This window comes from Meleagris gallopavo, chromosome 4 (genome assembly GCF_000146605.3).
Source record: "Meleagris gallopavo isolate NT-WF06-2002-E0010 breed Aviagen turkey brand Nicholas breeding stock chromosome 4, Turkey_5.1, whole genome shotgun sequence".
In the NCBI taxonomy this organism is placed as follows: Eukaryota; Metazoa; Chordata; class Aves; order Galliformes; family Phasianidae; genus Meleagris; species Meleagris gallopavo.
Genome location: NC_015014.2, coordinates 20972715 through 20988511, shown reverse-complemented (window position 1 = coordinate 20988511; position 15797 = coordinate 20972715). Strand labels below are relative to the sequence as shown.

The 15797-nt window shown below is 42.0% G+C and overlaps 1 protein-coding gene and 1 long non-coding RNA gene across 3 annotated transcripts in view; both read left to right on the top strand.

Moving 5' to 3' along the window:
• Positions 1-8938, top strand: part of MAPK10 (mitogen-activated protein kinase 10) — a 34160-nt gene extending 25222 nt beyond the window's left edge. Inside the window, exons 7-11 of one of the 2 annotated variants that reach the window (XM_010709719.2) lie at positions 20-202; positions 1380-1504; positions 2777-2840; positions 3563-3640; positions 4555-8938. In XM_010709719.2, the coding sequence (XP_010708021.1) occupies positions 20-202; positions 1380-1504; positions 2777-2840; positions 3563-3640; positions 4555-4697 (593 nt within the window). In that variant the 3' untranslated portion in view covers positions 4698-8938. Of the gene's footprint in view, positions 1-19; positions 203-1379; positions 1505-2776; positions 2841-3562; positions 3641-4549 lie in introns of both variants that reach the window. The other variant, XM_010709718.2, reaches the window with a different exon arrangement.
• Positions 8939-8945: 7 nt separating this feature from the next.
• LOC104910616 lies at positions 8946-15563 on the top strand. Its single transcript, XR_004159515.1, has 4 exons — positions 8946-12480; positions 13954-14019; positions 14608-14838; positions 15114-15563. It is a non-coding gene; the product is annotated as an uncharacterized LOC104910616 (long non-coding RNA).
• The last annotated feature ends 234 nt before the right edge of the window (positions 15564-15797 follow it).

The following is a 15797-nucleotide window of genomic DNA, read 5'->3' as shown; positions in this document are numbered from 1 at the left end:
CTTAACTCCCAATGTCCAGATATTGACCAGTGGAATAAAGTCATAGAGCAGTTGGGAACGCCCTGCCCAGAGTTCATGAAGAAGCTGCAGCCAACTGTACGGAACTACGTGGAGAACCGGCCCAAGTATGCTGGCCTCACCTTCCCCAAACTGTTTCCTGATTCTCTCTTCCCAGCTGACTCAGAACACAACAAACTCAAAGGTATGTACCATAGTTTGCATGTCAGCAGCCACCATGCAAGGGAGGTTTCTTCCACTTTTCTTCTCTGTTGTTGCATGCCTGTTTAATACGTTCAGTCAGAAAGATTTGATGATGATGTTACTGGACATACTGCTCCATGGTATAAACAGTGACATGTTTTGCAATGACTTCAATCATGTATTGAAGCCATGGTTTACCTCAGCAGGACTTAGATCTTCAATTAGAAAGAGTGATTAATGTACTTTTGGTATCAGAAGAACTTCTCATTGCAAATCTGGAACAAACATGTGCCCAGCATCTGTCTTGCATCTCCTCAGTTCTGCTGGGTGCTTACAGGGGTGACCCCTAATGGCTCTCTGTTGCTTGCAAGGTGCATGCCAGCACATTACTCAGAATTATTACTCTTCCAGTTAACAGCTGCTTCATAGCACTGCTACTGTGAGGGCAAAGGAAAAAGTCTGAGCAAACACCTTGGGGCACACAGAATTCCGTACTCCTCCTCCAATGAATTTGGATAATGAATTGGATTTGGAACTAATGAAAGAAATGACTGTCAAACCATGTTGTGATATTTTGGATGCAGGAAGTGCATTCATTTGAGCCAGTGAGTGCCACTTTCAGGATGCAGTGTCAGAACAAGAAACAGTGCCTTAAAAGAATTCTGCTTCTGCATCACTATATCAACCCATGTCTTGCTTCAGTAATTCTCTGAATAATATTGGCAGTTCCCTTTTATACTGCTTTTACTATCAGATGAGAGAACTGATATGTTACACTTTATACGATGTTCTTCTTTATGTTTGTTTTTTCTTTCACGTTTTCTGTAGAGTGCTACAGAGTAAATTATTCTGAGTGTGGGATTCCTTGAAACATGGTGCTAGAAGTAAGAATTGCTGGTGTTTTTCACATGGGTTTAGGCAGTCTTTATTAAAAACTCCAGAAAACAATAATGATTTTTAAAAAGAAGAAAAAAAAAGGTAGAAAGAAAAGATTGTGGAAAGCTGAGTCTGTTCTGATAGGCACAGAGTTTTGTGTTATCTTCAGGAAAAATCCATCATGGCACATCACAGAGCTCACCTATACAGAGCTCTGGTTTTCCTATAACCCAGGTGATCTTTCCCTGAGGGCAATAAGTGTGGTTGCCAATCACGGTGTTTTCATGCTGTCCATGCTGCAGCCAGCCAAGCTCGGGACCTGCTGTCCAAAATGCTGGTCATCGATCCGGCCAAGCGCATATCAGTGGACGAGGCCCTGCAGCACCCATACATCAACGTCTGGTACGACCCCGCCGAGGTGGAGGCGGTGAGTGGGGTGCAGCTCTGTGCTGCAGGCTGGAAAAATGCAGGGATGGTGCATGGGTTCCTGCTGCTTTATGGCAGCTCAATAACAACCGTGCTGTAAAGAAAACTGCTCGTGTCTGTGCTCCAGGTTGTATGGAGGGAAGAGGAGAATCTATACAAATGCTGAAGCCCAGAATCAGGCCAATTGTAGAGGAACATAAATTCCTAAAATGATGGATGGGCTCAAGTGTGTTCCTGGGCTATGGGACATGGTATAACATGCATAGGTATAAACTCAGAGGTGTTTGAAAGTGGTGGATGGAAAGAGCACTCCATCTGCAGTGGTAGAAATCCAACTGACAGCAATAGGAATATAAGGCTCCAATCCCTGCAGAACGAAAAAAAAAAAAAATCAAATTCTGACTGCATGAGTTTTTTTGCACAATACATGACTCACAGGTGCTCTGCAGGGAATGGGTTTGCCATCTACACAGCCTTTCCGTGTACTTCTTTTCATAGAATCACATAGAATCACTCAGGTTGGAAAAGACCTTGAAGATCATCAAGTCCAACCACAACCTAATCATAGTACCCTGACTCTAACAACCCTATGTTAAATCATGCCTCTGAGCACCACATCCAAACGGTTTTTAAACACATCCAGCGATGGTGACTCATTTTTCTTTAAAAAACATAAAGTTTCATCAGTCTGAAATGCAAACGAAGAACTGCAGCCACTTCCATACAACTATACAGATGTGTTAGTTTCACAAAAGCAAGGTAAAATATCCCACCAGTTCCATGTTTTGTTTCTTATATACATTAACTAAAGTCTGTGTTCTATATGTGGCCCAAAACAATTCCTCTTCACTCAGTGCAATCCAGGCAAACCAAAAGATTGCTTTCTTGTCAGCTATGGTATTTAATACACAGCCTTAAAAACGTCAGTGCAAATTATTTCTGTCTGCTGTCTGTTTGGTGCTCTGATTGCCCTTTGCCTGTGCAAAAGTTCTGTGTATGGGATTTCTGGGCTCAGCACAAGCAGAATAATGGCAGCGCTGACCAGATTCCATTGCAGCACAGCTGTGCCTCACGTTCCAAAGAGGATGAGGGAGAAGCACTGTCCACATTAAGAGCTGATTTCCAGAGATTTTAATATTCATATGTCTGGGTGTTCTGCACACATGGGATGATGAACAAAATGGGAGAGGAGAATTTATGTTTACCTAAGTAGTGCTAATTATTTATGATATAGTAAAAAAATGTACTGAGTAGTTTTGTTTCTCTTCTGCAGCCACCTCCCCAGATCTATGACAAGCAGCTGGACGAGCGGGAGCACACCATTGAGGAGTGGAAAGGTGAGCACAGCTCAGAGTTAGGTGGAGAGGTCCCACCCCACGTGCATCTGTGTAACTCCTCTGGCAGCAAGAACCAAACCCAGCCCTATGAACTGCTGCTTGATAATGAAAATATTGCATATGCACCCTATGAAAGTAATGCCTCCTTGCCTTTCCTTTGGAAATGACAACAGATACAAAGACCACAGTAACACTATTTTCTAGAGCAAATTCTCAGCCAAAAAATGCTGTTTTTCAGCATAATCACTACCATTACTTATGCATTTTCACAAGCAATGAAGCCAGCTTGCATGCTGCTTTTGTGAATCTGCATGGCCTTACTTTTGGAGCAGCCCTCACAGATACAAATACCCTAAGTACTGTCATTATCAGTGTGGATTACATTGTTTCATTGAAATCTTAGGTTATCTCCTAGAAAACAGGAAAGTTTGCCATCATTTTTCTTACAGCAGACAAAGTTGTACTGCTCTGTTTCTAGGTAAAGCAGCATGAAACAATGAATGTGTTGTAGTGTAGACCTGTTTGTCTTAATTCAGCTCCAAGAAGAGCTGGCAGTAGAGGAGGGGATGGAAGAGAGAGAGGTTTTACATGAGCAGAGCTGTCAAGACTTACGAGGACAACGTAGTGTTGGCCTGTGGGGGGCACTGTTTCATCAGAGGATTTTATTGTTGCTGATCACAGGCACAGTTCTTGTTTGTAACTGTTGCAATTCTCTGTTCCAGAACTCATCTACAAAGAAGTAATGAATTCTGAAGAAAAAACGAAAAATGGCGTAGTAAAAGGACAGCCATCTCCTTCAGGTACTCAGCCCCAGTGAATAGCACGGATGTGTTTTCTGTGCTGACAGAAAGAAAACAGAAATAGCTGAAGCATTCGAGTGCACCAGAAGTTATATAGACTAATTTCAGAGGTTTTAGGGCAACTCAGTGTTCTAGTGGGTTAAGCTTTATTAATGGAACTGCAGTGCCATGTTAATGCCTGAAATGAGGTCTGCTTAGAATTTGGGACTGAGCTGCCCTGGTAATAATGGTAAATAATATTTATGGATGCGATTGATGTTTGTTGATGTTGTGTTACTGATAACTTCATAGAGGTTCCTCACTTTGCAGAGTCAAAATGATTGCGAAGGTTAATGCTGTCATTTTACAGAGGACAAGTAAGCTGTGATGCACAAAAATGATGTTACAACCAAAATCCTGGGCTTGGGCACCCAGTCCTTAACTAAGAGAGAAAATGGCTTTGCCTCTCCACAGCCGTGTCTGCACTGCCATCAGATGATCTCATACCAGCCCGTGTATTGGAGAGCTGTTGTGTTTGGTTGGTTGGGTTTTGTTGTTTGTTTGCTCACTGAGTCCTCATGCTGGTGCCCACATGATCGCAGCTGTCATTTGATCGTTGGATGTTGGTAATGCTAAGGAGACTGATAAGGAGTGATAAGAATGGTATGTAAAGCAAAATAAGATGGCTTGGTAGGAAACCAAGGGATAGGACATGGCATGAACTGTACCTCTTACAAAAAGACTGCTGAGGGGGAGAGTTTCTGGGTAAAATATCTGATATTACCCAATGTCTGAAGCCTGTAAGGCCCACTTTCTGCTCATGTTGTTCAGAACGCTCTGAGCATCGCCGCAGGGTTGCGTTCTCTGCTCTTTGACCTATGAGAGGTTCTGGGGTTTCGGGTTGAATCACGGTGGTGTTCATTTTCGTAGCACAGGTGCAGCAGTGAACAGCAGCGAGAGCCTCCCCCCATCCTCATCGGCCAACGACATCTCCTCCATGTCCACGGATCAGACGCTGGCGTCCGACACGGACAGCAGCCTGGAAGCGTCGGCGGGGCCACTGGGGTGCTGCAGGTGACTAGCCGCCTGCCTGCGGAACCCCGCCTTCTTCAGGGGGTGACGGCGTCCAGAGGGAAAGCAACAGAGCTAAGGGACGGAGGGAAATAAAATGCACAGATTTAAACGAAACAAACAAATCTTTTCCGCCTGCTTCTCCTACAGAGCTATGTAATGCAGCTCAGCTCAAGTGTGTATGTAACTCATAGTTGCTCTGCTTTGGTCTTCTGATGATGCTTTCTGGGGTGGGGGAGGAAAAGGATTCTTCAGATCCTTTTTTTTTCCACCCTTACAAGACGCAAAATTAATGGCTGCAAAACCAGCAACCCACAGCTGTCCTCTCACGCTGGCATGACAAGGTGTGCAGTGCCACTCCACAACACACCAGTGCGGATCTGCCCTCACTCTGCTCTGTTGTCTCCTGCTCCCTGGGGCAGGTATGGATATACGGTTCGGGATATGCAGATAGAGATACACACACATTTTTTCCCCATGCATGAAGAGCACACACGCACGCCAGTAGAGTTCTGGCTGTGTGTGTAGCTGTATGCCTGTAGGCACACATCAATCTGCACTCACACTCAGTGCACCACACAACTACATGGCCCATTTCATGTGAGCAGCATACATACAGGGGTACTGTTACCCATGTATATGTTGTGTCCTTGGTCATGGATGAGGCTGCACAGCTTGTGCAATGATTTGTGGAAGTGAAAATAACCACACAGAGCTGTTGCTCCCTCAGACCCTTGAAGATGTAGCACCAGTGTTTTTGCTGATAGCTGTATATATACTTAACGTTTGTATTGGAGGATGGTGCTGCAGATCTTCACACAATCTCTATGAATATTGGGAAGAGTTCTGATTTTCAGAGCAGATATGCTCAGCTAAGAGCAAGTTGGAAGGAAGCACATCATGTATTTTTGCAAGGCATGGGGAGCAAGAATGGAGATTCTTTGTGCATGCGTATGCCCAGAGAGGTTTATATCATAAAGCAAACTTCTCCTGTCCATATTCAGTGAATTATCTTTATTTATAGAGGGACTCACTGCTGTGAGTTCCAGATATATTTGTGTGTTAGGGGACATTACGGGGTTGGGGAACAGACAGACCACAGTCAAAAGGACATTCAATGTTTATTTTTGTATATCTTTGATTTTACTGAGTTCAGCATTGGGATATCTGCAGCCCTCCTCAGCATGTTTGTGGCCAAGAGATGGTTTCTCCTTTATGTCATTCCCCTGCAGGGATTTCCATCACTGAGCAAAGACCACCCTTCCCTGGGTGGTATCTTTGGCCATTCCTTTGCTTGTGACAAGCCATCCAGCTCTCCAGAAGTGTTACCAGCTGTGTTACATGGAAAAGATGCACAGAGTCGGTCCACAGAAGGGGAATGTTTTTCCAGAAGTCAACAAGAAAAACTGTTTAGAATATTTTATTGGATACTTTAAATCCACCAGTTATAAAGTATTCCAAATTCTCTTCCTTTCTCCTGGAATATAGCTGCTCTGTTGGGTGGCTCACACACCTGCTGTTCTGCTGTAGGATAGGAAAACAATTGGAGTAGCAGGTCAGATTTTCTTCAAAGGGAAGAAAACAAGAAATGAATCTTCTCTCCAGGGTGCTGAGGAAGGAAGATATGAATGCATATGAAGTCATTTCAGACCTGGTAGCAGATCTGTTCTGTAGTAGGACAATGTGGTTTTTTTTTTCCCTCCAGGGATATTTTTGGTTGATTTTTGGGGAAAAAAAAGAAAATACAATTAGGTCTACGATTTTCTAAAAACTCATAACAGTAACTGTGAAAGCAATAATTTACCACTGCTAAAAGAGTTAGCAATATTCTTTCTTAAGCCATGAAACATCAAGTCATTGTTTGGTGATGGGACGCTCACTTCAGTGCCAGTGATCATAAAAGTAATCAAAGCAAACAACAATGCTTTGTAGGCATGAAGGCAATAACACCACAGTGACTTCCTAGCAATAATGAAATGTCTCACCTCCAGATTTTAATCATCATACATATAAATAGTACTTAATAACCAGTACCTTTTCCCCATTCTTTGGTTTGCACCATTCTAGTGTGTTATTTGACCCCTCATCCCAAAGAAAACTCTAAGAGGCAGAGCTGCATGTAAAAGAAAGGGCAAAAATTGAACAGATGCTGAATGCTAGCATGAGGAAATGCTGTTCATCACCAGCCATGTTATGGAGATGTGACAGATGCAGTAACAGAAGGGCCACTTACGGTGGATGGGTGCTTGCAGATCTCCCATGTTTTACACTGAGTCCCATAGCATAATTTGGTCTGGTTTGGGTTCAGGAGTGCTGGGCAGCAATCTGGGAAGCACAGGATATGTTCTGCAGATGGGCAATGAATGAGTCTATAGCACAGAATGTATACTGTTGTGTTCCCAGCAGCCAATTCTTCTAACAGCAGTGCTGCACAAATGTTTTGTGGCTACCATAGGGATGCCTATCAAGTTTCACAACTAGCACGTGCTTCTGTCTTGTGTTCAGTATTGCTCAACACAAGCGCATGTTGAAGTGCCTTGCTGAAATGGGCCCATAACAATGGCTGCCTTTGGTTTTGGCAGTAAATGAGTTCATCTCCTCTTTAAGAAGCATTGTTTGCAGGAGGAGACTTAGGGCTGTCCACATTGGACACCAGAAAAAAAGCCATTGATAACACAAAGCAATAGTCTCTTTTGGGCTTGGTCCTCATGTGACCTGGCCATGCTGCGTGGTGGCTGCCACATAGGGCGTTTCCTCTGTGTCTGTAGGTTGTTGCTGCCAACTTTATCCTACAGGAGAGTGTGTACCCTCCAATATGGATGACACTGGTGACAATCTGTAGCTATCCTAAGGTGCAGACAGGATATTCCTTTCAGATTCTGGAATTTGGTGACCTTTCTCTTCAGGTCCTTTTCCTTACTATCCCAAAGCTCTGTGCAACGTGACCATAGATGTATCTTTTTTCTTCCTTCACAGTGACCTTCCAAATCTACCTCTTCCATTACATGGTCAGTACATACGACTTGAGAAACAATTTTCACCTCATTCTCAAGTTTGCAGCTGTAGGTGTAATTACAGTGATGTAAAATATTGGTAACACAGAGAGGTGTAATGGCAGTTTTTTCAAAGCATTGAGGCACTGAAACATCAGCCTCTTGGCAGAAGTGCAGCAATGGCAGCACTTGTTTTTCAGTAAGAGTTGCTCCTGAAAGACATCCTTCCTTCCCTTTTCTTTTTACTGGTGAGTTTAACTGAGCACTGATTTGCTTTGAGTTGATGGAAGGTTGCGTGTGTTTTCAGTCCAGCAGTAAATTTTGACATCACTCTTCAGATGCTCACTCGTCAACCAGAATAGTGTATATATATTCCATCAGCATACAGTGCATCTTCAGTGATTTCAGGTGTTTATTTGGATTGGTCGCAGACTGAAGTATTTGAATGATGCTGTTGCTGGGAACCCACCCACACTATTCAGATTTCCATGGCATGGATACATACAGTCAATTGTAGCATATAAAGGAGAGCTCAGATTGGAGTGCAAGTATGGTAACTTGTAAAAAAAAACAAAAAAAAAGAAACATAAAGCCCGGTGAGTGCTTCTCTACAGCTCTGCTGTTTATCCTCCGGCAATGATCAGTTCCTGACTGATGCTGGCTGATCTCAGGAGATCATGCAAGCCAAGTGGTAATGTCACTGCACCATTCTTGTACTTTTATAACAGAATCTGATCATAGGTATTTACATTCATTTACATAGCTTTACTTTTAAGATTTGGGCTAATAATCCTGAAGAGATGAAATCTGTAAGTGTGCCTTTAGGAATTTTTTCAAAACGCTGCCACGACACTGATATGGACTGTGTTCTTCTTTCCCCCCAACTTATTGGCTCATGGAAATATGCCAGTAGTCAACGTTAGAACTGCCAAAGGGAATCAGGCTGAGTACATTTCGTCACTACAGAATAGAAATATTTTAATTTGAAATAACCTTTAGAAGCCACTTGTATGATAAATGTTGCAGGATTTTAGGTGATCAAAATCAACAATTCTAATTTCAGATGTGTTTCTTTTTATGCTTACCGTTCTTTCAAATTTTTGTTTGAATTCAATCATACAGAATAATGAAAATCTCTTTCCCCTAAAGTTTGTGAGATGAAAACAATGAATTTCCTAGCAAACTCTGTGTGCTTCCAGGGAGAGCACTATGGAAGGAAACCTGCAGGGGAGAATCAGCATTTCCTTTAGTAATCTAAAAAGAAAAAAAAAAAAAAGGCAGGTAGACGGGTTTTATTTGACCTGTAAGTTGTGTATGTGTGTGAAAGAAAGAGAAGTGCATGCAAGTGTGATTTTTAGAACACCAGTATTGTACTCATATTTGACCCAAATTCTCATTGTGGATTAAGAGTGTAGTTGTGACATAGCAGCACATCTTCAAGGACCTGAGGCCTGTGCTTATTGAACTTCCACCACCTCACAAGGGCATGAAGGTTTGTTGACTGCAAGCTCACAGTGACCTTGTTCACATACACATGCATGCAGAAAGAAAATCGTTGCACACAAGGTCTGAATATTCCACAAGTCAGTAACGTCATAATTAGATGTTTGGGGGCGCAGGGCAATTAGTGAGTGTGTCACCTTCACTGATGAGCTGGAAAATAGAGCTGTCCATGGAACTGAGTGCTGAACGTATTCACAACTTTGACAGTGCAGCCTATTTTTTTTTCTTCCTTGTAATCTTTTTTTTATTTTATTTTTTAAATTAACTATTGATTGCAGGAAATGAATGCTTTAACTTCATTTTTGTTCAGGCTCTTTGACCCATAGCAAGTTTGAGTTCTAAAGAGGGTTTGATTCGACAAAAGAATGTTGAAAAACTCCACCTGAGGCTATTGGTGCCTTCTTACCTGAGAGTCAAAAGCTGAAAAGCACATACTGAAGGAGGACAGTCATTTTGGGAAATAAGTGTATCCCTCCCATGCTTGTCATTTTGGACAGGTACGCCTGTCTCTTTACTAATTTTCACTGAATTGGGCCATTCCTGTCTTCTGGAAAGCAAGGTATTTATGATGTATATAGTTGTATGGACATTTTTTTCTTCTGTAACTAATATGTAATCAACACATGACTTCTGTTTGACCTTTTACAATAAGGCCACTGTATGCCTCAACACGATTGACCTCTGAGCTTTTCCTGAGTCAGCCACATGCTGCAAAGGAGAGTGCTGGAGGGTTCATTGTACATATAGAAACATGTATAGTTAGTAAATGGAGTAAGTGGGACTTCTGGCCAGTATGCGTTAAAGCCACAACAGTAACAGAGCTCCAGATCTTAATGAGCAAACCAACTGTTCACCTTGCCATGTCCGTCCTGTAGCAAGACCTAAGCTGCACCTGCCTGTAGTTCTGCATGATCAGACTTCAGAGTATAACCAACACAGTCTGTAATGTATTGGTGTTGATAAACATAGTTTTAAAAAGAAAAAAGAAAAAAAAGAAGAAGAAGAAAAAAACTAACTAACTAAAAAAACTCATCCAACAAAAGAAAATCAACAGTTGAGAACGCAGACTGGAAATGGAGATGTGTCACATTGTGTTAAACGGTGATGGCTGAAAGCAGTGTTAGCACCAATGGACTGCAGTAGTGACGCCTGTAAGGATCCAACTTTATTTCTGTACTGTTCTGTTCTTACCATGTTGCTTTTGACTGTCTGTTGTTCCCTGTGCAAAGTACAGGGGAGAACTTTGCCTCTGTCATCCCTGTTTTATGGGTCAATGTTACATCAATTATTTCTGATTTCTATTCATTTGGCAATTACCAAACCACAATGGGAACTTCATTTTCCTTGTGTGTTGGAAGGAATCCCGTCAGAGCTACTCTTGAGGACACTTCTTACTGCTGCCCTGGCTCCTGTCGGCTGAATGACTTTGCAGCATTCCCAGTAAACAGCACAATGCAGCAAACCATATTTTGAGGGCTTCATTAAATGTGCTGTGCATCTGTACTCACTGGGGCTCAAAGTCACACAGGGACAGGACTCGGTTAAACATGGTATGTACTCTATGCATGACGCCTATATTACACCTTTATGACCTTATAGGGGGAAAACTGCTGGTCTTTTCAGATGTGGGTTTGGACTGTTTTTTTCTGGAGCAAAGGTGTATGAATCCCTATGCTACACACCGCATGCTCCTGCCCAGAGCAGCTCGTGGGAGCTGAGGCGGTGCATGGGCTGCCCAGGGGCCATGCACAGAGGTGAACCTCATGCTGTCTGAATGTTTCCTTGCCAAAAAGCCTGTATGTATGTCAAGCAGGGGAGACCGTGGCTGTTCTATAAGGAGTGTTTGTGTTGTTTACTTTACAACAAGCTTTGCTAATTAAAATAGTGTATTCTGGAGTCCTATGTGAATGGCATGAGGGGTGTCAATGACAAAGAGGCAAAGTCTGCTCACCTGCTGTCCTGTTGCTGTACTTCTCACTAGGGGACTCAGCTGTAAACACGTGGAAACTGCCAAGTTTGCAAAATCCAGTTAGTTCTCTGGCTGATGCATTCCATAGGCTTAACTCTGCCAGCGACCATTCATTTTAAAAGGCATTTAGAAGGCTGAGAGTGTGTAAGGGCACCTCAGCACCAATCAGACTCTCTAGTTTTACATAGCTTAAGTTTATTCCTCTGGTTCACAGACTAAAAATACTGAAAAATTTGCAAGGTGACAGGACGGAAGGAAGGAAAGCTGCCATCTAACAGCTATTCCTTCTTCCATCTCTATCCCCCATTATAAATATATGTATAAAACTAAAACAAGCAAATGAAACAGAGTGAAAAGAAACACGCACCATTTGCAGTCACTGTTTGTGGCTGAATTTTCACACAGGTGTAGGCATTTCACTCTGTTTCAAGTAAAAAAACAAACAAACAAACAGAAAGATGAGAGAAGTGCTGCCTTTTAGAAAAAAATGGCTTTTCCTCCCTTCTTGCACAAGATCTCTGCTTCATCCAACTGAGTCAAACCATCATACACAATGCACATTTTTATGTTTGGATTTATTGTGAGATTTAAAAAACAACCACAACAAAGGGGTTTGGGAAGGGCTATGGAAAAAAAATGGGTTTAAGTACCTTGTAAGCAATATCAAGGGGGAAATTCTTAAAAGTCCATAGTTAAGTGATCTTCCAAATTAACATAGAGAAATGGTGCTCTTGCTCTAACTTGCTAAAACAGGAAAACTTTCAAGGTTTATTGTTCTCCCACTTTGTGTATGCAGAGATCGTCTATGCTAAAATGCAGTACAAACCTCTGACTTCATTTGGCAAGGGAAATTTGGATTTGTGATTCTTGCTGCCAAATGGGAGAGATGGGGAGCCACTTGTTTTTATTGGCCAACATTTGAGAATCTTGAAGATCTATCTTTTCTTGAGAAGTTTGCCCTTTTTAGGACTTTTAGAACTCTTACACATCATTGAATCCCTATCTGAAGCTGTGAGTGTGATTTCTCTTCAAATAAACCCCGAGCCCAAAATTCTACAAAATCTGAAGTTGTATTTGAATATGACAATCTGATAGAATACTCCTTGCTATTACACAGCAGTACATTTATAGAGGCAGACCAGCTTTGGAATTGTTCTCCTTTTGTCAGCTGGTGAGCTGGCCCAAACACCCTCTGATGATGAGGGTTAGGGTATGTTATATGTCGGTGAGCTGCAGTGGATCAATGAATCAGAGCTGAAGGATGGAGATGGAACAATCTCTGCAAGCCTGCCACTCTCTGCATGGGACAGATGAACGGGATGAAGGTCAGTGAACGAACTTTACACTTAAACTGGTGAACATTCACTGCGGTGTTGTGATGTTCATTTAAACACATGGACCTATTCTCAGTCCGCTCACAGTATGGCTGTTGGGAGCTGTGCACTGGAGTCACTTTCTAATTCAGTGGTAGAGCTGAAGTTTTACTTCTCCTATGATACCCTTCTCTGGGGGCAGCTTGGTGTTGGCTCTTTTTCTATCTATGTGCTAATGTTTAGCAAGTAGCATTATCACTGGTTCTACTCGCTGCCCTATGGCTGAGGCTCTCCCTGAGCACACACAAATGAAGCCCAAGCTTATCTCACTTTCCAGTATGCTCTCCCAAGCGCCCGCCATTGCACAGTGTGGAGCCTAAATTGTCAATCCACTGTGCCTCTAAGAAAACATCACCATGCATATCACACGGCAAGGAAGTACAACTGTTTAAATTAATACTGATTTAGGGAAGTATCTATCTCAGTTTAAAATGAACTACTGGGTAGGTTGTTTCTCTCCTGATGCTTCTCTGTGATGTCTTTTCCACCTTCCAAGAGCACTTACATGGAATAGTAATTAGGTGCTGCAGAAAACAGCTGGCTTTCTTAATGTATCTGCTTAATGGACAGGCTGAGGCTTTTGTTAAGAAAGACTCATTACAGGAAGTGTAATTTTGGCCTTTTTAATGTAGATTTTAGCCTTTCTAGTATCATTAGCTCGGAGTTGATGATGGGTCTTTAACGTTTCTGGTGGCTAAGTCTGAAGTATTAAATCCCTCACGCCTCTAATTCCAATCTAACATTGGAGAAGAAGGGGAATTGTCTTTGATTCCTGCGAACTCATTTAATATTTATTAATATTTGAGGTAATGATCTTAAATATTTCCACTACTAAAGTAAAAACTCCGGTGTGGTAGTACCTGCCTCCGGGGTTCTGCTAAATATACGGCTCACACCTGGCCTTCAGAATGGAGCCTGCCTTTCAGAGGCAGATTTTGGGATATGGGTGTTCCAGAGAAACTGGAGATTCTGCATTGCTTAATGTCAGCCTCAATCCAGAACAGGGTTTGAATATAGAAAATTCACCATATGCACAGAAGCTCTCATCAGTAAAATTAGAAGTGCTGTAGGGCTCAACAAGTAACTGGGTGGGCAGAAGGACAACACTGCTTTTAACTACAGAGACCAGTAGGATAAAGAGTCCAGTAAGGAAACTTCATGGCTGAATTTAACTGAATGTCTGTGTTTCAAGCAGGCAGAGCACTGTCCAAATTCTCTTTCAGAAGCCTAATGCCATGTATCAGATGAAATGTATGGTACAAAGCCATGCCTGCTGAGCATGAGTCCTCTATGATTTTCAATGTATGCATTTCTGCATTGTTAGTACACAGTGGCTAAAGGATTACTGTGGTTCTCTACAAAAAGAAAAATATTCATTTTTGGTGATGTGAGATGTCTCATCAGCTTTTTTTTTTCTTTTGCCAGAAAGAAGGGAAGCAACATCTATCTTTGAAACAGCCTTGCAGCATAGCGCCATACTGCTGACTGTAGGTAGGCGAGTGGGAGCATGTTGGCCAGGCTTCAGCAGAGTTGGAATCATTCATTTTATTTTTCTGACCTCCTTTTTTCACAAGATTAAGACATTATTAGTGGAAAGAGTGATAAAATTACAGTATTGTCAAATAGTTCATTTGTCAACAGTCGCGGGCCATTTCTGAAATATATGAAATAAGCTTCAGTCATTCTTTTTGGACATAATTACTGGCATTAACATAATGTTAGAATAGCTTGTCCATCAATATTAGCACTGGGTTTTTGAGTAGTTAGGACAGGGATTAATTTAAGCGCTCACTTTACTGCAAAAATTCCCTGTCATCATTGTGTGACACTGAACTGGGAGGGACTGTAATTCCACTTCAGATTTGCACTCTGCTGCAATCAGTTCACTGGAACATCCTGCAGCTGGGAAAAAAAAAAAAAAAAAGAAATAAAATTTGTTTCCGTGCAATGCGAACAGGTTTTTCTAAGCTGACAAAGGATGGCAATCATAGTTATTCCACCTTCTGCATCATTGGAGGAGATCCTTTATACCAACTTAATGCTGCACTCATTTTACTCTTCTGAATGTGGTATTTGCAGGGCTGTATGGACACAGCTGTTCCATTGGTGGAGGAAGATGCTTGATATGGGCAGAGAGTGCCACCTAAAGGCAAAAAATGTGCTGACGGTTCCACCTAGAGCCAATATCGGAGAGCCCTTCAGCACATCAGCCACCTGCTTGTTGCAGTTCTTCTCCAGCCAGACTGATGCTGGGGACTTCATCGTGTTCTCGATGGTCTGGAACATTTCTTGGGCAATTCGACATTTTCAGTAAGTTTTCATTACACTGTTTTTTATTCCAGTAAAATGTGTGTATGAATACATTCATATCCCTCCTCATGGTGCAGGAGATGACAACAAAGCCCTCGTATGAGCAAGTGGCCAATGGTTGTAGCATTGAGGCAAGTGAGGGTGTGCGCAGATTTTGCCATCATTGGTCAATTGGTAGTCCTGCAAATGAAGGAATAATAAAAAAAAAGTAATAATAATAATTGGAAATTACTTTCTATGAATTTTCAACTCCCTACTCTCTATTCAAATTACAGATTACAGATGAAAACTTCTTCTAGGACAACATACAGAGATGCATCTCCATAGACATGCTAAGCAAGCAAGCACCTCTTCCCTTCAGTTAGCTCAGCCATCAGGCAGCAGAGTTTTCAGGCAAACACCGTCACAGAGAAATGGCTTTGGGTTAAGATAATTCCAACGCAAGTACCTGCTCCATTTTTTTGTTGGTTGTTGGCTTAGTGCTGTTGTTTGCTTTTTTTTCTTTTTCCAACCAGTTTAACAGAAAGGGATTCTCTGAGGTTACCTTAAATGCACCTTCCTCCAATTTCTTCTTTTATGGATAAATTATACTGTGTTTAGCACAGTGCAATTCCCAAACAGGAAATGTTGCTAAATTCAGTTTGCTGTTCTTCGAGGAGTCATCTTTGAGAGCTTTGCCCTGGTGGCATATGGACCATCTCCAGCCATTCCAGTTATACTTAAGAGGTAGCATCATTGCTTGATTATTATTATTATTATTTAAAAAAAAAAAAAAGAGCTATGGTAGAGGAATCTGCCTTTGAGTCCATGTTCCCTGTGTTAGTGGCTTTGGAGACCAACTAGTATTAGTTCCAATGTGATGTGTCATATAGTCTTGTCTCATTCAGGAGCAGTGTATGCCGACTGCTCCTACTGCCATCAAAGTACACAGGGATCACTGCTGTCATACTGTTCATCAT